The following is a 24108-nucleotide window of genomic DNA, read 5'->3' as shown; positions in this document are numbered from 1 at the left end:
TTATTATATATAGTACTGCATGTTGACAACCGCGTTGACAGTCGAACAAACGGAGACTTGCGCTATTGAGGCTCTGTATACGATTTTAACGCCCTATAGTTGCGGACACTTTTTAACGCGAACCCGACATCCATTTATTGGTACAATGAGCGTTAATAATATTTCGCCAACTATATCTCAGTAGTAGTGGTAAGCACTTTAAATTGTTTCATGCAGGTGGGAATTCGTAAATGGCATTGGATTAGTCATATTTATCTATACTATAATTTTATTATTTGTCCGTGAATTTTCCTAAATAAATAAATTTCGTAAATAAATAAGTAAAATAAACAATAAATAAATTAATGACCAGACATAAGAGCTGTTTATTAATACAAGCTTTAGATGCACTACCACAGTGCGTAGCTTATTCAGATGTATAATAATGAAAATGTATGTGTTCTATTCCAGCCGCACGTGTCACAAGTAGTGAGCATGGTGGACGGGCACACGCGGCGCTCGCGCGTGCCTGACAAACCTAACTACCCGCTCTCACTGTGGTCTATCATGAAAAATTGTATAGGTCAGTATAGTGAATCTCAACAAGCAATGTCAAAGTCTAACGCCTTGTAACATTGTGCTACATAATAATAATAATAATAATGCACACACTAAACATAGCATTTCCCCGCACTAGGGAAACCCTGAGTTGCGGGTGCCACGGACGGACACACACATAAACCACAAATTACATCCAAACTCACGAGAGAAAGAAATATTATTACAAATATTTCCTTCCGGCCCGGGAATCAAACCTGGGACAGTCCGGCATGGTAACCGTTCGGCTACTGAGGCAGTAGTGTTGCTTAGTGTACCTGAAACAATGCACAAAATTCCTATGAACAAGAATTTCTTTGTTTTATAAGTTTCTACAGCAGTTAAAATGCTGCTGAAATCAATTAGTTAATATATTCCCTAGTTATAATTGATACAAAGATTGAACAAACTCAATTAAAAATTCCTGCGATCCGGGTCGAACCAGCAACATTTTCACCCAACGCGGACTATCGCTCTTCCAGCTGGGCTATGGCCCATTCAACAGACCTTAAGGCGGATCCACACGCACGAACCGTGCATACCACGCGCCACGAACATGTAACACGCACGCGAACTGTTTGCGGACGCGTCCATACAATGTTCATGCTCATTCATGTAACGACGAATATGTGCACGTCATGAATATAATAACTTGGGCGCGAACCACTCGCGAACATGTCTAAATGTGTCCATACTATATTCGTAAGATGCACTCGAACTGCACTGCTCGTGCGCGTGCGCAGGTGTGAACCCGCTCTTATGAATTTTTTTATGCGTTTGCTACAGACCATTGCTTTTAACGGCTTTTTGCCGTAGCGCTAATCCGACTTTAAGAAAAGAAAATAACACAAAAATAATAATATTGTATATTATTTTCCATGATAACTTGTAGTAAAAAAGAAGAAAGAAAAATACACCAAGTTCACTTTTTATTGAATGTTTAAGTTAGTGTAGTGTTAATTGCTGGCGTCGATTTGTTAAGGCAAGGCAGCTTGTTGACCTTATTCAGTCTTTCAGTGTATTAATAATAAAATGCCAATATGCCGAACAGTCACACCAATAGCCTGGTCTGAAACTAGAGAAGTCTCTATACTATGAGCACCAGCGTAACAGGATTCACTCCGGAACACAACCCAGAACACTCGGACCATAACCAACTTAGAAAAGGTCATTCACAAATTGGTCGTACCGAAATCGAACTCGGGACCTCATCCAAAGCCGACAGCGTTGGGCCACCGAGGTCGTCAATTGTTTTGTTTGTCATCGTATTGTTTTGCGTATAAGACGACAGCATATCAGACTTGAAAATTGTAGCGTATAGAGTTTGATAATTTTGTTCGAACATCGCCCGTATGTAATATGCTTAAAGTGTTATGCTACATAGTACAGACGGCAACACATCAAGCTACACAATGACCGATCTTGTTTTGTTGCACTGGAGGCGAAATCCGAAAGTTTTTTTATAATATCTACACACCTGTCCATTACAGTTACAGTGCCACTCAGAGCTTTAAATCGCAAAGATCTGAGGGGCACCGTACTACGCCCGTCACCCTGAGACATAAGTTGACAAGTCCCATGTGCCTGTAATTTCACCAGCACCCTTACCTTCAAAACCGGAACACAGTAATGCTGACATTACTTCTTGGTGGCAGAAATAGGTAAGGTAGCAGTACTCCCCTGGATGAACTCTTTCACAAGAAGCTCTACTGCTACAAAAAAGTATATAGCTTGCTGTTACAGTTGACTCTACTGAAACGAAATTTAAAAAATGCATTGTGACATTACAGGTAAAGAGCTATCGAAGATACCGATCCCTGTGAACTTCAGCGAACCGCTGTCGATGCTGCAGCGGCTCACCGAGGACTACGAATACTCATATATCCTCGACGAAGCTGCCAAGTTCAGTGACCCCGCGCAACAGTTGGCATATGTTGCTGCCTTCACAATTTCTGCTTATGCTACTACCTCTAATAGGTAAGACCTTTTTTATGATATCAACTGACGAACAAACATGTGGACCTGGTGGTAAACGACATGCCTGTCGGTAAAGACCCCCATATGCGGGACGATTTGTCATTTCAGACTGATCGGAAGTACGAAACGATATTGTATGTTTATGTCGAAGCGATAGTGTGTGTGAACGCCAAGGGAGTAGCGACGGATAGATTATCGATATCATGACGATAGATCGACACGAAAAATTGTATATGAGGGCCTTAACAGTTGCGTGCCACTCAAAACTTTAAATCGCAAAGATCTGAAGGGTGCTGCACCTGCGTCTGTGACCCTGAGACGTCAGGTCCTATGTTGTCAGGCACATATTATTCTTAACACCGTCTTATAATACGTATTATTATGAACACCATCTTATAATACAATTTATGTTCACTGTTTTATAATTTATATCATAAAGGGTCGTATTCTAGAACTGTACTCAATGCTCAAGGCAGGACTTGAATATGATTTCTAGAATCATACTCAAGTCCTTGCCATTAGGGTTGTATTTCCAGTGCTTGAAATCATACTCAAGTCTGCTCAAATCCTGACTTGAGAATTGAGTAGAGTTCTGGAATACGACCCTATGAGCACTGTCGGATGGATTTTGTGAAAGATGACATGGATAAGAAAGGTGTGAGTATAGAAAATGGCTGATCGGCGAGAATGGAAGAAGGCTAGCACAACATGTTGTGCTGGCCCCACCTGGCGTTGGATAAGGACAGGAAGAAGAAAGATTATGAGCACTCTTATAATACTTATTATTATGAACACCGTCTTATATAATATGTTCCAGAACAAACAAACCATTCAACCCACTGCTTGGCGAAACTTACGAGTGCGACCGAATGACCGACCTTGGCTGGCGGTCCATCTCCGAGCAGGTAACGTCGTCGACACAATTTTTATTCGTCATCTACTTACCGGATTATGCCTTGTCACCTCGTTATTCACTCCCATGTACATATCTTTCAATTAGCTGTAACAGTACTGTTCACATTTTGAGCTGTAGCTCGTATCAAACTCGTTCTATCTGGATGCTGATAAGCAATAACGTGTCAACCAACAAGGTCACGGCTAGTTCTAAAAATTACTTATAAATTAAAAAAAAAAATCATTTATCATCATCATCATCATTATGATGATGAAATGAAATCCTCTGCTTAAAGGTAAAACTACATAAGTGATATTTTGCACAAAAAATCTCCAAATTATATGCCAGTTGTAAGGAATTCGCCATCTTTCTGCAGATAAAATTCTTATTAAATTTATAGCTTTTTTGTTATTGAGCTTCACGTGCACGAAATTAGTGATTTACTTACCACAGCTATATAAATTAAAGACTTTGTGGAAATCGTTATTTATTTGGTTTAACCTTTAAACACCCGAAATAATGATGAGATTTTGCTGTTGTGCTTGTTGTTGTTTGGGAATTATAGTAGTAAATCACAACAGTTCATCATTCTTAAAGTGATCGCACGTTTTACTCAGCTGCGACAAGATGTCGGATGCGGCAGTTAACGAGGAGAGATGATTTCATTTCTCACATAATACGTTCATCTTTTATGTGGTTTTCCTTTCTTCCTAACCCACAATTTCGTCTTTCGCGCGTCTTAGGACACACGGTGTCACTAATGTGCAACTGTGTTTTCATTCACCATTTTGAAATTTATAAAAATTAAAATATAATCTTTATGGACACCCTGTGTCCCTGAGACGTGATAGATAAACAAATACTCTTCAGTTCAGTCGTCGAAAATGCATTTTTATGAATATTTTGTAATTATGACCCAAGTGTGTTATACATTTCATTCCTACTTCCTACCTGTCACGTCCTTCCTTCCAGCACTTGCCTTTACGAAACTATATCATAAAATACTTGAATAAACCTAACCAGCCTGACCACCATATCCTGAAACTGTTTAAATAGTATCGATTCCTGCCAGTCCTACTCCACCTGCTCCTTTGCTTACTTTAAAATACATAAAATGACAAAGTAAAACTTGGCGCGTTATTTCCTGGCATGTAAAAATGAAAACCAATAAATCGTTTATTGAATTGGCGACTTCGAGTACGAGACGAATGTCCCGAAAAATATTGATTTTTGTTTTGAGCTCTGTACATTAGTTGGCCGGTCTATTGAAACCGTACGGCGCAGAGGCGGGAGTCAACGCATTTGGGTGACATTGGCCTGTGCCCTCTGCTCTCTTTTCAGCCAACATACCTATAGACCTCCCGAACAATCAGGCCGTCTAATACACGTTTTTAAATTTCGAAACCAAGTTACCCTTCTGTCAACTAAAAGTTTTACTGCGTACGTGTGTGACCGTCAGGATGGCTGGTTGCCTCTGGCGTCTGGCACTGAGTGTATATTCAACAATTGCATCTATTTGCTGCCTTTTCTACGTAATTGCTACCTTTCATGCATTCTGAGAAATTTAAAAAATAACTGACCAGCTTTTTTGATATTAGGATGGCTAGTGGCCACTTTGTCCAGCATGAAGGGAGCAGATTTTCTAGGAGTATATATTGCCAATAATTGCTACCTTATAGTACAAAAGTAACGGGACTTACTCGCGTAGTATTTTAGTCGGAAGCGAGTGTGAGTGCAACGTTCGCGACTCAACCCCTGATGAAGACCATCGATTATGGTTGAAAGTCGGACCGCTTCCGAGTAGAATACTACGCGAGTAAGTCCCGTTACTTTTATACTATAATGTGTGATAACCGCGGTAGTTTTTATTATAATTGCTACCTATTTAAGTACTACATTCACGAATTAAAATTATAAGCTTATCTACATTAGTTAAATTCGTGAAAGTAGCAAATAGGCAGCGTTTATTGGTAATACATACTCCTGGAAAATCTGCTGCCTTCACGCTGAACAAAGTGGCCACCAGTCATCCTCTCAATATCTCAGAATGGCTGGTCAATTATTTTTAAATTTCTCAGAATGTATGATGCAATTATTCAGAATAGTTAGCAATTCTTGAATATACACTCAGTGCCAGATGCCTCAAGCAACTAGCCATTTTGACGGTCACGTATGTTTATGTGTAATAGAACAAAATACGAGAGCTAAAAAGGGGTGGTTGTCGTAGGTATCGCACCATCCGCCCATGGTGGCGCAGTTCTGCGAAGGGCAGGCGGGATGGCAATGCTGGCAGGAGTTCACGATGACTACCAAATTCCGCGGGAAATACCTCCAGGTCATCCCACTAGGTGGCGCCTACGCCGCGTTCCCCGCTTCAGGCAACAAATACACATGGAGAAAGGTACTAATACAAAGGACCAGCAACCCAAATGCGCTATTTACATTATGCAACTTTAGTACAGTCTAATTATAACTTTTTTATGAAAAAAACTTGACCTCAAAAGATCGTGGAATTACGTCTATTTGCGAAATTTTTTGAAATCGGTTTACCACCCTTGGAAGTGGAATATTTTCTTCAAATTTAAATGGGATCAATGGTACCCTCTTTCCAACAAGCAAAAAAGCAAAAAAAAATACCGTACTATTGAGAACCTTCTCCTTTTTCTTTGAAGCCGGTTAAAAATATAATTTCTTATCGTATTGATGGCATACGCTACGTTATTGTGGCCCAGAAGTTATCGCCGCCACCCGCGTCACTAGTTGTAGCCGTCTTGCTTGAAGTATGAGACATGTTTGCTATTGTTATGAAAGTATTTGCCAATGGTAAGCTACACGCCTGTCCATAACACTTGTAGTGCCACTCAGAGCTTTAAATCGCAAAGATTTGAGGGGCACTGCCATTGCACCCGTCAACCCTGAGAGATAAGTTGACAAGTCCCATGTGCCTGTAATTTCACCAGCACCCTTACCCTTCAAAACCGGAACACAATAATACTGACATTACTGCTTGGCGACAGAAATAGGTAAGGTGGTGGCAGTACTTCCCTGGACGAACGCTTTCACAAGGAGCTCTGCTGCTACTAAAGAAGGCTACAGAGCATGACACACCCCAACCGCTACCACGTACCTTATGCATTTTAAATAATGCAAATTTTCCTTTTTAAATTTATTATGTACACTGTCTAGAAACACATTTGTTATAAAAAAAAATTTTAGACGAGCTAAAATTGCATAATGTAAATAAACGTCGCTATAACTGTTTTGATCATTTATTCGTATCTGATTTTGACAACACGTTATTTCTCTTAACGGCAAATAAGTAGGTTCTAGGCATGCCAAAATTTGTCACGGTATCGGGAAGTTAAAAAAACGGAGGCAAGTGTTAAAAGGATTTCGGACAGACAGTACGCGTGACGGCTCTAACCCGAAAGGGATTCGGAGGCTGCCAAGATGCTTCACGTTTGCTTGCAATATGATTGTGTGTCTGGTGCTTTTCTTTTAATTTAGTCTATGATGCAGCCAGTCGTTCCTGTTTAATATAGACAATATCTTTTTCGATTTATGAAATTCAAAAAGAAAACACCCATATCATGGACAGTCTCCGATGCTTTTACGGGTGACAATTGCGTTCGAATACAGCGGCAGATAGTACGAACGCAGGTCATCCACTACCCGCCTACGTGTGCTGTTTTCACGGAAGGCATGTCGGGGTGGCGGCATACCCAGCAGTGGTCCATTTCCAGCCGGTTTCGTGGCCAGTACGTGACCATCTCGCCTGACACCTCTTGCCACATCGTTTTTACCCTCACCGGAAACAAGTACTCATACCAAAAGGTACTCTGTATGCTTGTACCACGGTCCCTCAATTCTAGGGACCGTATGTACGTAGTGAACGGAAACTTAGTTAGTCATAATTAGACTGTCTATCAGTGCGAGTGGTGAGATAGCAATATTTAACATACGTCGAATTCGTCAATGATTGGCATAATAATAATAATATCATTGTGATATTGGATCGATCGCAATCGAGGGTATTTCTTGTGGACGTTACCATCCCGCATAGCGGGGGTCTCGAGAAAACCGAAACCGAGAAACGCCGGAAGTATCTCGACGTGGCTCAAGAGATCACCGACAAGTGGGATGTGGCCTCCACTGAAATAATCTCACTTATTTTGTCGCAAATAGGTTAATTCCAGTCAACCTTGCTAACAACTTAGGCGGTTGGATTTCTGTGGCGTGTCGCTTCCAACACAAACGCTGAAGGCGGTCCTGCTCGATACGGCACGAATTGTTCGCCGGTTCTTGAACCTGAGTCCTTGACCCCGACCGACTGTGTCATTGCCGGGGAATACCGCCTCGCCCATTTAAAAATTCTAAATTAACCTTTTGGGCCTTGGGAGAGGCGAGAGTCTAAAATAGATATAATTATAATATTATGAAGTATTTATTGCTAAATATTCGAGTGTAGTATGGTATGTGGAGCGCACTAAAGTTTCCGGGATGAATAAGAAAAAAATACCACAAATAGTCAGGAATGAATTTATTGTTTCTCAAAATATTCTCCGTTAGCGTTAACCAACCAAGCCAAACTAAGCCACGGAACGAATCAACGGCCCTCACGAATTTTTCCATGTGTTTGTTGCAGATCTTTGTTTTTGGTTTTTAACCATTTTTTGACGTAACGCCATCTGTGAGAAATCTATGAAAGTTTTTTTTGCACTCTTCAAGTTTCTTAATATTTTTGTATTCTAGCCCTTTATTGATAAAAATGCAAGGTAGCTCGAATTATACAGGTTGTATATTTGAAAGTGAAACATATTCATACATGTCATAGTAAATCATGTTACAACTTAACATGGACTAAAATAAAATTAGGATATGGGAAAGAACAAAAAATTAATCAACAAATATGTTTTGAAGTGTACATGGGAATAAACCGATTCCCTTTACGCTTGATTTCGAGTGCAATGGGAATACTACCAAGCGAGCGTCGAGTGAGACAGCAACAATAACAATGATTTCACATTTACGTTTTAGCTTATGTTAATTATTTTTTACTTGAACTATCATCGAAATGTTTTACGTAATAAAAAAGATAAGTTTATGATTTAGTAACTAGTTATCATTTAATAAGAATTGAGGTTTTTGGCGTAATTAAAAATGTGAAATCATATTATTTACAATGATTGATTTTTTAGTTATTTACACTTACGTGGTACGGAACAAATGTTCAAAATGTCCACCGTTTTCCACAATGCATAATCTAGCACGGCGTAGTAAATTTTGTTTTAATACACAACACAAACACATTTTGTCTCACAGTATAAATTGCTGAGATAACCCTGAGAGGGTTATGTTATCTCGCAACACTTCGACACTTTTCACCTCCTCCGCGTAAATTCCGATTTGGGAACATTTCAATAGCTTGCCTCAATTTACCACCACTTATTGCGTCAAGTCGCACCATCTCAGTCAATTCGGCGTTAGGATAAATATCCATTTTGCGGCGATCGGCGAGCGGAAGTACAAATAATTTACGTGTCTTCGTTAGATCAAGGTCGCGTGTGCACTGTCTGAAGTTGCTAACAGCAATTTCGCGTATGCGCCCGCGCCCCCACCCCCGACCTGTGCTTTGTGCTTCGCTGCCGTGCCGCCACTCGCCGCTGCGTCGGAGCAATTATTATTGCTGTAGTGATGTGCATAGATTTTGATAAGTAATGTTGTTCTCAAGTAGTAATCGATAAAAAAAATAAAAAATATTTTTTGTAAAGTTTAAGGTCATTAGTTTATTATTTCTTTGGGCTCAGAATCAGGAATATAACGCACTCTATAAGTATGTCCCACTTTCAAATATACAGCCTGTATAACTGGGAGTGTATTATGTCTGTATCAATTAGTGTAAATACATGTTTTCACGTGCAGGTAACGACGACAGTGCACAACATAATCGTGGGCAAGCTGTGGGTAGACAACCATGGCGACATGGACATTAAAGGCGAGGCGGGTCCGGCGAAGGGCTACGTAGCGCACCTCAAGTACCTGCCCTACGCGTACTTCAGTAAGGATACTCAGCGAAAGGTCACCGGTGTCATCAACGACCCGAAAGGCGTGGTTTGTATTCCTTTAAATCTCATTGTTAGCATTGTTTGCCCTTTATTTGTAAAGTGCCCAACCAACACCTTTTTTCCAATAAATGGCGGAACGAAGAAGTCGTGGATCTGGAGGTCGATTCAGAACCTTACGATAACTCAGCTATCGACCAATTCTATTTGGCATCGTGCGATTTCTTTTCTTTTTTATTCACAACATCCGAATCGAACGTCGAACTGTCGTATTCGAAACCGAACCGAAATGACGTCACACCCGTACTTCGACTCGAACTCGTACTCGAACTTCTCGACCGGCAAAGGCTACAAACGTTATTCAGAACACAGTTATCGAATGAAAGTTACGGAACGTCCTATTGTTTACAAAGCAATCGAGTGTAATATGCAAATGTCTTATTATTTTAAATAGTCTGGATTTTGTTCAATTTTATTACTTTATTTTAATGCAAGACTATAATGCATTCCTATATTTTAGGCCTTTAAAGTGTTAAAAATGTACATAAAAGAATTTAATTTTTTCTTATTATCTATTTATTTCACCGACTAATGCCGAAAGCGCTGTTGGATAACGATATCGTATCCGAATCGAACGTTTAATTCGAATGTTTCTGAATAGCTCGGAAAGCGCCCTTCGATTCGAGAACGATATCCAATCCAACGATTCGGTTAAAGTATCGAAGAGTTCTGATTCGGGGTCCCGGTGTGATGTGATAAAAGTTGCAGTGTCAAGTGACAAGTCCCGTTCACCCGCAGCCTTAGGGTTAAGTCACACTGAAAGCATTTTTGGTGCACAGTATTACTTAGCATTTTGAATCTTCTAAAGAAAAAAGTTAAAATTGATTTGAAGTGATAAAATGTGTAGTGCGGCATCACCCGTGAGACTTGTAGCGACTCGTTCAAATAAGTACCGTGCTAGCTTCTCCGGCCTCTGCGCGCCTTTGCTCTTTCAGTGTTACTTGACACTTACCCTTCGAAACCGGAACGCAGTAATGCTTATACACTATATACGGTACTTCCCTGGACGAACTCTTTCACAAGGAGCTCTACTGCTTATTACAATTATTATAGTTAGGTTTAACCTGATCGATTTATGTCCCTTTTAGTGATAAGTAATTTGAAACTTGCTTGTATCGTTTATATCCGGTAGACTGTGAATGGATCTTATTCTCAATAAATTTTTTAAATTATTAGTGTAGATGACATCCTCGCCTTACTATTAAAACCCTATACGTTCAGCAGTTGTCGTCTTTCGTTTAGAATGATGATGATGTCCTCCATATCCCATTTTTTCCTGCTTGTAATGCGCAGAAAATCCATTGCCTATTAAAACATCACATGACCACTGCGGTTACAGAGACATCTATTGATAAATTTTAAAATCTCACATTTTAAGTACCAAATTGATTTTTTTTTTAAATTTATTCCCACCTATAAAGTTTAAAAAAGTGTGTACATGAATATTTACAGCCGCGGTACGTACTACAAGGCTACTGGGACAGCCGAGTGGAAGTAGCACCGGTGACATCGGCGTCGGCCGACGGCACGCAGTGTACCACCGGCAAATTCGTCGTCGCCTGGGAGCGCGTGCCCGCACCCCCCGACTCGGACAAGTACGTTGCGGCCCTACTATTGATCTTGAACGAAGTTGTGGAACAGCCTCATATCTTTTAGTTTTGATTATAGTGACCCTCCCTGCCGACCCTTAGGGTATACGAGAAGGGCACTATAACCTGTGCGCTCATACGAACCTTATAAGTTGAGATTCAGACCCCTGATCAGCCAGTGTATAGGGTTGTTACAGACCTCTGGCACTTAACTTTATCCGGTTCTCGAGAGACTAGTGCCTTCGGGTGAACCGCCCTGAGTGCACGTACAGTACGCTCCCATTTTTCAGAGAGCTGTAGGCACGCTCACTTCCCGTTGCGCATTTCACTACTAGCGGTTGCCACCGCTAAGGCTCAATTTATATTGCGGCGGAATAGAATGGAAGCGAATTTTTGTTAGAATATTGTACATAGCATAATGAAGTTTATGGTCAATTGTGTAACGACCTAGATACGAGCCAAAATCTTGAGCGAAATTCTCGCGCATGCTCGAGAAAGATTTTGGCTCGTATCATTATACTATGCATAATATCGTTACAAAAATTCGTTTTCGTTCCGTTCGACTAACAAATCTCATCGGTGACGGAGCTGCAAGCCACTCTCGCGAAGTTGCGGGACAGCAGTAACCGGTAACCGTTGTCGGCCAGGTGGTACAACTTCACGCTGCTGGCGGCGCAGCTGAACGAGCACGAGAGCGGCGTGGCGCCGACGGACTCGCGGCTGCGGCCCGACCAGCGGCTCATGGAGGAGGGGCTGTGGAACGAGGCCAACGAGGAGAAGCTGCGCCTGGAGGAGAAGCAGCGCACCAAGCGGCGCGAGCTGGAGGCGGCCACGGAGGCGGCCGCGGCGGCGGGGCAGCCGGCGCCGCCCTCGCCGCGCCCGCTGTGGTTCTCGCGCGAGTCCGTGGGCTCGCCCGGCAACCCGCATCTGTGCCACATGTACAACCACCGCTACTGGGAGTGCAAGAAGCGCCAGGAGTGGGCCGGCTGCCCCGACATCTTCTAGCCGGGCGGCCCCTCCCGCGCGGAGCGCCCGCTCCGAGGACTGACCGCGTCGCGTGCTAAGTTCACTTTGTGATTCTCATTTGGTACTCATTCCATAATAATGTTTTGGTTGTTCCGTTACTTTATTGTTTATTGTTGATCCGTATCAAAGTTTTATTTGAGTTACTTTGTACATAAAAAATGGTAACTTGTGAAAATGTTTTCTAGTTCCGCGGATCAATGTCGCCTACTGGTCGAAGATTTAATAAGTAAATTTCAAAGCAACCCGGCCCCCGAGTCCTCCCGTATTACGCGTCAGGTTCCGAACGCCTCGACCGTAGTCGTAAAGCGAAGTTACTGATAGGATTGACGACAACGAATCCTGCGCTATCTCCAGTCACGCGCGTTTATGAGTCACGTTTGTATTTGACACGAGTTTGAAATCGCAAGTGCTTTGTAGACTAATGCAGTGTTAAGTAAAAGTTTGTTTGCAATGTGGTAAAGACTGGTTAACTGTAATGTGTGATCACTAGACTTCGTGCGAATTTCTTCCCCGAGCCGTAGTTCTGCTACTTGTCAAACTGTTTCTAGGTGATAGAAGTCACGTTTCTATAAGGTGCTTTTACGTTAAGGTCTGTTCAATCTGCCGCGATTCTCGCACAGAACTTGGCCGTTCAACCCCCCGAAATGATGCGATTTAGTTTTAGCTTAGTTTGAATGTCGCGCGCTTTTTGCAAAAATGTGTGCCTCGTTAACGTGTTGCGTAGACGACGTTCTTTTTTGTGCGCCGAGGTTTCAAGTTCTGTAGTACTCGAACACAATTAAAACTTTTTTGGTATGGATTTCACAGTTCCGCATCTGGACGTTAACATCGCCTACAAAGCGCGTTATAAAGTCCGCGCAGGTTACGGAATTGACAACAGTTTGAACAGTCCCTAATCGTTTTTCGTTGAATGCTTGTCACGCTATTCCTTGGTATCTCAATGAACAAGGACGAATGTCAAAAGCGGCCAATTCATATTTCGATTAGCTCAACAAACATATTAGCTGACATTGTTTATGAAAATTTCTATTTCTGTTTTCACTCTAAATAATAGTGATGGTATTCCAAATGAAACATTTTTGGGATACTGACAAAGTAGTATAAATACGACTGAATTCCGCTTAGCCAATCTATATACATTATTTAGTAACTAATATTATCAGATAAATATTAAAAGATTTGGAATTCAGTCTTGCAGTCCAATAATAAAACCGGACAATGCGCGCCGTATGGGGCGATGTTGACGTTGCTGCAGTAGTCAGAATTAATGTTCTGGGCATGGTCGTCCCGTAATTATCAGTAGTTGTACCACAAGAGCCGGGCCATCGCGATCTCCACCAAAACGAATAGAGAATTGACCGCTTTAAACGGGCATTAAAAGTAGCTGTAATAAAAATCGTAAAACTATCTTTAATGCCTTAGTAGAAGCAATAGAGCGTTATCATTATAGGCGTTAAGAGGATAGTCCTGCGAGCGCGCTATTATCATATTTTGGGTGCTATTCAAATTGAATGAAATGCTAATAATGAAACTAGATAATTCCTTCGACTATGAATGCCAGAGCCAGAACACCCTGACCAGAACCAATTTAGAACAGTTCCTTTCCCATATTGGTCCACAGTGTTAGTTACCTTTGGACCACCGAGGTTGTCAATTTTGTAGACAAATACCGTGAACAATGTTAGTTACGTTATAATTTTTTATAAATATATTAAAGCCGACCTAAATTTTGTGGAATTATATCTATTTGCCAAGTTTATTGAAATTGGTTAACGGAAAGTGGGTTAAATCCAGTAAACCGGATTCATCTCCTAATTTGTCACCCTTAGAGGTGGAATATTTTCTTCAAATTTGAAAAAGACCACTTCTGGAGTACCGACTTTCCAACATAAAAAGAATTATCGCATAACATGCAAAAAGAAAACTCCTTTTTTAAAATAAGTTAAAAATAACATTGCAGGTCCTTTTAGAATAACTTGAAAACGGACTCAAAATCTCATAATTTATTAAATAGAATATATTTACTAAAAAGAGTCCAATGTAATACAATTTTTTTTAAGATAGTAGAGTATTTAATTTAAAAAAAAAAATATGAAAAATAATCAAGTCTATCTTAAAAAAGTTTATCTACATACACGAATAAAAAACAGATGGCTATCTCGCTTGCCCGTTTACCCGTGACACGTCACGGTCTAATGGGACTGCTCCATTATTAGATAAAATGCATAACGGGTCCGCGCGATCTGGAAAAGCTATCCTCTTAAGGCAAATTCGAGTTGGTATCGAAAGTGATGCGACCGGTCGCAATTTCCCTCTGGATACAGATTAATAAATTTTTTCTCTAGTGAATAAATAATCTATTTGTTTGCGGTCCAGGACCGGATTCAGAACTCTTCGATATTTTAACCGAATTGTTCGATTAGATATTGTTCTCGAATCGAGCGCTTTCCGAGCTATTCAGAACATTCGAGTTACGTTCAGAGAGATTCAGACAGAAACGTTCGGATATCGTTATCCAACAGCGTTTACGGAGTTAGCGGTGGAATAGATTATAACAAAAAATGAAAATCCTTTTATCATTAGACTGCATTAAATAAATTAATAAAATTGAACAAAATCCATACTTTATTTTTAAATAATAAGAAATTTCCATACTACATTCTTACTTTGTAAACAATAGGACATTCGATAACTGTGTTCTGAATAACGTTTGTAGCCTTTGCCGGTCGAGAAGTTAGTGAGGTCGTTTTGGTTCGGTTTCGAATACGACAGTTTGACGTTCGATTCGTGTGTTGTGAATGAAAATGATAAGAAATCGTACGATATCAAATCGAATCGGTCTATAACTAAGTTATCTAAAGGTTTTGAATCAACCCCTGCCTTCCCAAACAGTGTTAAATTATTTCACTTTAGGTATCAACTTGAAAGGCTGTAGGGTATTTTGTAAGGTCTATTACAAATTGTACATTTTCAAGTGGGTGTAAGATAATTTGTTAATATTTTTATTAATAGAATATTTGAATACAAAGCCATAACATCTGTATCATGTTGACTATGAAATAAAATATAACGTCGCAGAATACTTTTTTATTATAATCCCGTAATGCAACAAACTTCATGTCGTCAAGTACCCAACCCATTATTCAGTTAATTGTACATGGCTATACAAAGATAGTCCATATAATTTGTTGCTTTCTACTTGGCTTTAGGACCGAAACAAACAGAAGTTATTCGTACCGTTATACGGGTATAATATTATTCGTACTAATTATGTTATGAGAGAACGGTATTCCCTCCTACCCAGAAAAGTCAGACCTGAACCAATTTAGAACATTATTTCCCAAATTGTCCCTAAAGAGGTATCGAACATGGGACTTCCTCCTCCAGCGTCCATAGTGCAAGTCGGTTGGGTCACTGAGGTAGTTGGAATATATAAGTTTGGTTATGGCGACGGCGGCTTAACACGTTCCCTGTGCATGCATCATATGTGATGCATTTCGAGGTCCAAACGACACGTGAGTGCACCACATATGAGACACGACCCTTTGTAAATTTAAAAGTTTTTCAAAATTTGCACGTGCAAGCTAGATCATCTTTATTTGCTTGCACGTATGGACCACAAAAATTGTGACAATAAGCGAGTGGTACCGGATGACTTTTTAACCAATGTTGCCAGATTATTACTATCAAAATAAATCACGAAAAATATTTATTATTTTTTTATTACAAGTTAGAAAGATCTAATTATTGACTTGCGTATACGGCACGTGATAATAAAAACTAAACAATAATCAAATAAACAATGTCATAAAACCCAAGAAACAAAAATTGTCTAGTAAGCACAACTAAAATCATTATTTAATGGCTAGCATTGTAGCAATGAAGGCACAATGCTTTTTTACACATCAAACATTCGGTGTCCGTTTGCTTTGCCTTTCTACGAGCTTCTGTAGGTGTGTTGCCTTGTTTAGTCATAATTTTGTAGCAACCAACACAACGCTTTCTGGAAATTTTGGTAGCACATCGGCGTGGGATTTTGGTCAATTCATGGCGGGAATGTCAGATGTCATTGATGGCCCAGCTAACGGCTCAGCATCTTGAATTTCCAGGAGATGACTGATAATTATTTCATGACCTGTCAGCAGTGTCATTTTATTATTTCGATGGAGGTCCTTGTAGATCAAAATTGCATTTACAACAGCCGACATCAGATCACCCGCAATTTTTTTATACCAAAAACAAGTTTTGCGAACGGGCGAATTGTAACTTGCGAGCTGATCAGCTATATCAATGCCCTTCTTGCCGCGATTGTAATCTAATACAATTTTAGGTTTCATGATTGGCCTGAAACCAGTGGACATTGCCATTTGATGATCATGACATGTTGATAAAACCAAAACTTTGTCAATCACTTACATAACTATATAACTCGTAACACTTTATAATAAACTTTCACTAACTTTTTCTATCTTTTCACGGTATAGACTACAGATATTTAACTAAAACATCTGTCAAAATGACTCTAAACGTGCATGAATTATATGTGATGCATTAAGTAAACAACTAGTACGTGCGTGCACCATATATGTGGCATCAAGTAAAGAGCTCATACGTGCGTGTATCATATATGGGGCACTCGGGAAAAATTAGATAATGGGAGTTTATGAAAATGAATTTTCTATCCATAAATGTATTAATATATATCAATTCCGACGTATTTGCAAAAAAAAATTGCACGTGGGGGGTCAATTTTTGATTTCTAGTTCCACAGGGAACGTGTTAACATAGATTGATGTGTTTAACACAATAATGCTCCCGCATCTGACGAACGTGTTCTAAATCGCATAATGAATATAGAACATTGTGTCACAAGGGCTGTACGTTAACAGATTCAAAGCACGTTGAGAGGGTTTTAATGGGCCGAACGTTTGTAGTTGCTGTTCCACGCATTTGACATACAATGTTTATAGGTTACAGAGGAAAAGTAAGAGTTAAAAACGTTAAAGTTTATTCATATTAAATTTATGAAATTTTAAAATCTCAAAAATTTTATATAAAAAATAATAACTTTTAATGCATTTAAAACATTTTGTTTGAAATTAGAGCGTAAAAATTAAAAAAAATATACGGCCATATGATGAAACTTAAAATAAAAGATGAATACCGCGGGGAGTTTAAAAACGGCCACCGTAATTTTTTTTTTAATATAACAATAAGTGCGCATTTGACCTCGATTTCACCCGATAGAAAGTGCTGACGATGAGGTCGACGATGTAGCGTGCACACATAAATTATTGTTCCTATTCACTCTCGCCTTGAAAAGGTCCGAGTTATAACGTTCAGTGTGAAAACAAACAACCAATGTATATTTTCAACATTTTATTAAGAAAACGGAAACAGTGAAAAAGTACATAACTGTAAATTGCAGTTGGTTACAATATTGTTTATAAACAAATCTTTTACAGTTAAAAACGTCCCCATGACTTTACTCTGTTCTTATTTACATCTACTTCACATTATTGCAAATGGGAACATTCGAGTTTCACTGAAAAGATAGTACAAAATTGTCATAAGGACAATTGAAATTGTTTTTCTTTCAATTCATATATTAGTTATTAAAACTAGTGTATTTAAGAACAAAGCAAATGCATAGAACTATAGTTAGAAATAAGCAGATAAATAATTCTTCATATTGATACATATTATGATACAGGACATTTGTCTCATTTCCTGAATAAATTAAAATTCAATATACTTACAGTAAATAATTTGGCTAGCGGCACTTCATAAAAAAACATACAAAAATTATCTTGCTATTATTATAAGAAAATTTTAACTGATGTGCCTCCTTAAAATTTCGAAATGAATAGAGACGAGTCAAATGTATTATTTATTACCTTTATTGATATAATTGCCTTTTTTTAAAAAAAAATCCGTGTATAAAAAAACTGAAGAAATGCTTCAAAAGCATTATTAAAGTGTATTTTTCCAATTTTTGCTTATACCAATTTCTACAGTTCCAATCCCAATTAAAAACTGTGCAATTTAAGCTGGTACATCTGTATATCTTACATATACCAATATACATATTTTGGTGTTTAATCAGATAATGAGACATTTGTTGAAACTTATATTTCGGTATTAATTTATTTATACATTTACACTTCGCCAAATAGCCTTCCTAAGCAGTATCACTCCAGTTTCTAAACAAAATAATTATTATATCAGCTCAAAAATTTAATTATAGCTTATCTTATACAGGGTTATTTGTATATATATATACAACCTCCCAGGATTATATTCTAACATCATAGCTTATAATTCGTCAATTTTTCGTACAAAAATAAAAATATTTAAATAGACCACTCTAAACGGTGATAACTCTGTGCGGTATCAAAAGATAGCTTTAGCGGAAATACCAGTCCGATGCAAAACCCAGGAGCGGGGATGGGGGACATCGGGAAGGACGCTTGCACGTATTAACTTAGTACTTTACTAACAAATACAGATCTAAAAAGTGTCCGATAATACAACAAACGTTTATTTATTTAGAGATTTTATTTTTGGTAAATTTATTATGTTTTGTAAAAAGAAATGGCACAAATTATTTAAAATTATTATATTATAGAAAAAAACCATTGTTGTTTATGATGTTGATAATATAGTTCTGTGAGGTTGTTTAGTATTTTACAAACAACCCTATATACACTCGTTAGTAAACAATTTTAGATATCGGAGCATTTTTTACAAATAAGGCTTTAAAATATGGATAATAACATAGCAGTCAATTTCCTGCCAGAGGCTGATAAGTAAGACGTAGCGAAGTATGGGAGTACACATATGCGTAGTGCTCTGAACGCGTACCGCGTAGCACTGAACATTGCCATTGTTATGTCGGCGTAGGTGTTTACTAAAAGTAAAAAAATAATTTGTCGCATTATTCAATTCAGTGTCATAGCGAAGATTCAGCGGGGTATCCAGCCCTGCGCCTGCGCCGTCGAGAGCGCGTTGTCACATCTAAACCCAGAGATCTCTCATTCACGTCAAATATGCACTAAGAATGATTAAAAAAACCGCAACTTTTTTTCTGCACCACTATTTACATATTTTACAAGGGAAAGAAATAATAAATGATATTTCTATACCTCTGATATGAGCTTTCTTCAGTGCTTTTGTTATCAATAGCAACAATTATTTTTATAATGCCAACATACTCTCAATATTAAATGAAAGTATAAATGTTATATACAATTGCAGCCATTTAAATTTCAATTCACAGCGTAAAGTGAACACACATGCACGTCTTTACGTGTTTAACAAAATCAGCATAACTTTTGCTAAAGTTTATTGCCGAACGGTGTTTGGTTCCTTCTAAATGTTAGTTCAAGAAATCCGATCGCACGCTGGTTCTGCACCATATTCTCATCTCTGCAATCTTGCTACAAACATAATACAATAATTGTAATCTTCATTGTATCAATTATAGGCACAAAATGTTTTTTGTAAGCTATTCTTTTAATGAGGATGGATTTTTAATATTTTTATGGACTAGTTTTAGCGTCGATGACGATAGGTGGAAACTATATGACTTCATAGATTGAATATGAATACAGTGGTACTGTGAGTATGTGCTACCCAATATCTGGACCGAGTAACAAAAAAAACACGACAAAAAAAAAAGATTTTGTATGCAAAGTGTTCTTTGCATAATTCCAAAGATGCTGTTGCACACAATCAATACTTCGTTGAACTGTTATTCATGGCATAAATGCTTGGAAATTGAACTAATATTCAATGACTTGATCGCGTTTGTATGCCTAAGCATACATACAGGGCTAAAATTGTGAATAACTAAAACCAGTACTGTTTTACAATTCCATTGTTGTGCAAAGAACATGAAGTTCGGTTGCTATTTAGAACCTTTCGAGACAGGCTTTGTAGGGTAATCTCTGTCTAATTTTCGTGTATTTATAGTATTTGAGTATATTAAATAATATTTTACAATAATATTCATGCATAATACTTAAAAGAATAAAGAAAAATAAATATTACCACGGAAATTAGGCAGTGAACACTACAATGACTCTGCTTTATTATAAGCTTAAAAATTGTGTTCATAATGTACACAAGTCATTTGTATGTTCAACTTCCACTGCGAAATTGGAAGATGGCACCCAATGATGATAAATTACAATGAAGGTTTTTTAAACAGTCGCATTTTACTGTAGCTAACAATATCCAAACAAATAGTTTTATATATGTCCATTTGCAAAGTTCAGCCCCACATTATCCGCGAGCTACACAAAGAATACATAAATGCTCTTGTCGCGTACTTAACAATATCATGTTGACTCTTTTATATTATGTACAATATATAATTATAATAATATGTATACACAACACAGTTTGGTCAAACCTTCCAGACAAAAAACTGTGCACAGACATGAGATTCAGTGACTTAGCTAATGGCAAAGCATAACAGAGTGAATCTCAGGCATTCATTGATTTGTTTAGATTCAATTTGGTACAAGGAATTCGTCTCCGTAATGAATATGACATCTTCTTCCATATGGTCATCTTGAACTCTATATATGTAGACAAACAAGTAGTAACATACATGATAAAAAAAAGTATATTCAATCATGTACTTGTTCTTAATAGTAGGGTAACACAACAGGGTCCTATTTGCACGATAACGACATAAAGCGCGAGATCTCTATGCGAGAATAGCAGTATCTACTACATATGAACAATTTTGTTGGTACAAGAGGTTTAGTTAATTGAATATAGTAACACTATAATTGTTCTTAGTACATAAAGAATTGAATGCCAACATTCTTGAACAAATAAATTTAAATTATTCTTTCCAGTCCAACTTTCAATAAAGGCTATTTATGCTAAAAGTAAATGAATGTCTAGCGGGAACATAGTATTGAAGTACAATGTTCTCGTTATATAGAAGAGTGGAGCCAAAGTGATTTCAATTCCTAATTTCTTTATTATCATGCAATGCGCACAGTTTAATGCAGGTTTCAATGTGTACTTACATTCTCATAAATCAGTAGCAACTATGTTCAATGTACAGACTTCATAATAATGATTATATTATTGTAATTACTTTCATTTCAAACTAAACCGAAGAGGAAATTAAAAGGTTTGACATTTTAAATGTATAATGAACATGTGTGCTACTGGCTTCAGATTTTGCCATGCGGTATCTAAACATTTAATTTCTCATCAGCTCATTTTCATACAACTTGACGTTGCTCTGTGTAACCTTGTTTGAAAAATTTGTAAAGACAATAACAACTCTGGCTAAATTCTAGAGAACAGTGTACAAGATAATTATGAGATTTGTACAATGGTTTTCTACTCATATCAAACTAAGGATTTTCAACATAGAAAGACTTATAAAAGTACATAAAAATACTTTCTTAACAAGATGTACAAACAGCAACATCACCTCCATATTAATATGGCCAGTTACACCTTAAAAGATCTTCATTTTATTTACAGTTTAGAATGGTAAAACTTAAAAATACATAACAAAATTAGACAGGAGTGGCTAGTTAGAGGAAAATCTACCAAATATTTGTGATTATATAACAAAACTCAAGCACAATAAACATCAACAGAAACAAAATATTACATGTCTCTTACAATTCAAACCAAAAGTGGCCTGGTGCTTGCACTTACAGACCTCTTAACCATACATGTCGATACAAATTTGTATATGTCCAATTTTGCTATCGCTACTGTGACCATGCTTCAGAATTCGAGTTCGCGCCAGGCCTTAACAATCACAACTAAATAAATCTCCAACAAAATACCAGACTCTAATCAATAACGAATTTTTTTTTACATTTTTTCTGAGTGCAATAGTAATTAAATGCTCAAGATAGCTCTCGTTCATTCGTATTTACAAAGCGAAAACAAAATTAACTTTAATCACAGCGAAGACGCTTAGATACGTGTGACCACGACCGGACCCAATGGGCGAGAAACAGCACTAGCTTCGCAAACATACGCGCCGCACTACTACGCTTAACGCAAGTGCGCCTCGTAGAAACCACATTCACCGATAATTCGAATTCTCGCGGAATTCGCACGCTTATAGCATATACTTTTACAAAAATATTCCATTTGACACCGGTTAGTGGGGATATCAAGGAGACGCTCGAGTCGCTATCAGCCACGCGCGGCGGTGGCGGAAGCTCTCGTCGCGATAATTGTCTCGCCTTCGATCGCACACGAGAATGTCGTTGGCGACACCATGCTCAATCACCGTCACTCGCGTCACTTTCACTTCGGCACACATCACAATTCTCGAGCGCACTACGACACCGCAAAACTTTCGTCACTTCGTCTGTCGTGCCGCGCAACAGCAGTCTATAAGACGGCAAGCGCGTGATGCTATTCGCTGAAGTACCGCACTTTGCCGCTGCCGCACCGTACTACGTCTTCCCAGGCTGTGGGACAAAAATCGATGTTAGAATTTTGTGAGAAAAATAATCCAAAGAACTTTCGACGTGGATAGACCGTCGATTTTGATGTTTATTTCATACCACTCTTTAAATACACGATTGTCGCGTTTCAGGGCTCTCACGAAAATACGTCGACGGTCCTTTGAATGATAGATAGGTTTGGGTGGCTTGCAATTATTTACTTAAGGACAGTCCTGTATATTTCTTTATAAGTTTTGTTTATAGTGATCTTTCCTACCAACCCTCTTGGGTATACGGGAAGGGTATTATAACCTGTACAAGCACAGGGACCTACAAGCCGTTGAATCTAAACTCAAATACCAAACTCTCCTTGCTGGTAAGGGAGCTGCAGGCACGCTCACTTTCCGACGCCCTCCGTGCGCCTATCCAGGTTCTATTATTCCTATGCGGCTGGATCGGAGGATATCTACCTTTACCTCTACTAATTATCCGGACTAGTATTGGAGACGTCAGTCGCAGTGTCCTACGACAGTGACATTAGGTCCTCGTCCAAACCGCTAGTAAAACGTGCTAGCTGCGCGCGAGACGGACGCCCTGGCCACACACCACCGGGGCAGACTACCAAGTTCGTCTCTACAGCTACCACAAGTCCCGGCGAGTCCGAAGTTCGGGTGCGCCAGAAACGCCCGTGAAGGGATATCACTGGTGGCTAGCCCGTAGTCTCGCCGCAAATCCCTATTCATCGGGTCAGTAGTGGTACTCACCGGCGCCGACATAGTCGATGATCTGGTGCAGGTGCAGCGTGTCTACGGGCGGCGCGGGCGGCACGTAGCGCAGCGCGGCGCAGCCGGCCAGCACCGCCACGCCCCCCGCGCCCCCCTCCACCGCGTCGCGGACCAGGTCGCAGCGCGGCCGCCGCGGCGCGCCGCCTGCACACACCGCATGGACTGTAACTAAATTTCCGCTTACAATTTAACTAAACTCACTTTAAACAGGATTTCACAGTCACATTTATTTGTTTTAAAAATACTCTCCTCAGTTTGGAATCATCGGGGTCGCCATTACGGAGTTAAACTCTTGCAACATTAAATAATTAATAGATTGCGTCGCGAAAATCCATGTCGTTGGGTCCTTTCATTCTACCTTGATTGGGTTCGCGGAATAGCAAACGAATGGGCGCGCAGAGCGGACTCACCGAGCAGCTGCTCGTTGATGTCGAAGCCGAAGGTGACGCCGTCCATGTCGCGAGGGCGCGCCGCCGAGTCGAGCAGGATGACGGGCGGGCGGCGGTCGGCCACGACGTCGGGCGCCGGGCAGTCGGGCGGGTCCAGCGGGTCCAGCGGGTCCAGCGGGCCGCGCTCCTGCAGCGAGCGCCGGCGCGCGCCCTGGCGGGGCTCCGGCGAGTGCAGCTCGAGCGAGCTCTCGCAGTCGCGCGCCTTGCGGTGCGGCTTGGGCGGCGCGGGCGGCGGCGCCTTGGC

The 24108-nt window shown here is 39.5% G+C and overlaps 2 protein-coding genes across 6 annotated transcripts in view; one reads left to right on the top strand and one right to left on the bottom strand.

The window, feature by feature from the left end:
* LOC113240089 (oxysterol-binding protein 1) overlaps positions 1 to 13884 on the top strand; it is a 63033-nt gene extending 49149 nt beyond the window's left edge. For 2 of the 5 annotated variants that reach the window (XM_026477300.1, XM_026477298.1), the window contains 7 exons: positions 451 to 562; positions 2367 to 2553; positions 3371 to 3458; positions 5676 to 5849; positions 9371 to 9559; positions 11023 to 11165; positions 11807 to 13884. In XM_026477300.1, coding sequence (XP_026333085.1) covers positions 451 to 562; positions 2367 to 2553; positions 3371 to 3458; positions 5676 to 5849; positions 9371 to 9559; positions 11023 to 11165; positions 11807 to 12164 — 1251 coding nt within the window. In that variant the 3' untranslated portion in view covers positions 12165 to 13884. Of the gene's footprint in view, positions 1 to 450; positions 563 to 2366; positions 2554 to 3370; positions 3459 to 5675; positions 5850 to 7108; positions 7283 to 9370; positions 9560 to 11022; positions 11166 to 11806 lie in introns of all 5 variants that reach the window. The other 3 variants (XR_003311235.1, XM_026477299.1, XM_026477301.1) reach the window with 3 other exon arrangements.
* A 3692-nt stretch (positions 13885 to 17576) lies between these two features.
* LOC113240099 overlaps positions 17577 to 24108 on the bottom strand; it is an 89398-nt gene continuing 82866 nt past the window's right edge. The window contains exons 10-12 of the mRNA XM_026477320.1: positions 23826 to 24102; positions 23395 to 23559; positions 17577 to 22654 (exon numbers count right to left, since the gene is read on the bottom strand). Coding sequence (XP_026333105.1) covers positions 22599 to 22654; positions 23395 to 23559; positions 23826 to 24102 — 498 coding nt within the window. The 3' untranslated portion in view covers positions 17577 to 22598. The remainder of the gene's footprint in view (positions 22655 to 23394; positions 23560 to 23825; positions 24103 to 24108) is intronic.

Source organism: Hyposmocoma kahamanoa, unplaced genomic scaffold, assembly GCF_003589595.1.
Source record: "Hyposmocoma kahamanoa isolate Upper Pololo Valley unplaced genomic scaffold, ASM358959v1 120, whole genome shotgun sequence".
NCBI classification, from domain to species: domain Eukaryota; kingdom Metazoa; phylum Arthropoda; class Insecta; order Lepidoptera; family Cosmopterigidae; genus Hyposmocoma; species Hyposmocoma kahamanoa.
Note: the sequence above shows the minus strand (reverse complement) of the source record. Positions and strands in the feature narration are given on the sequence as shown.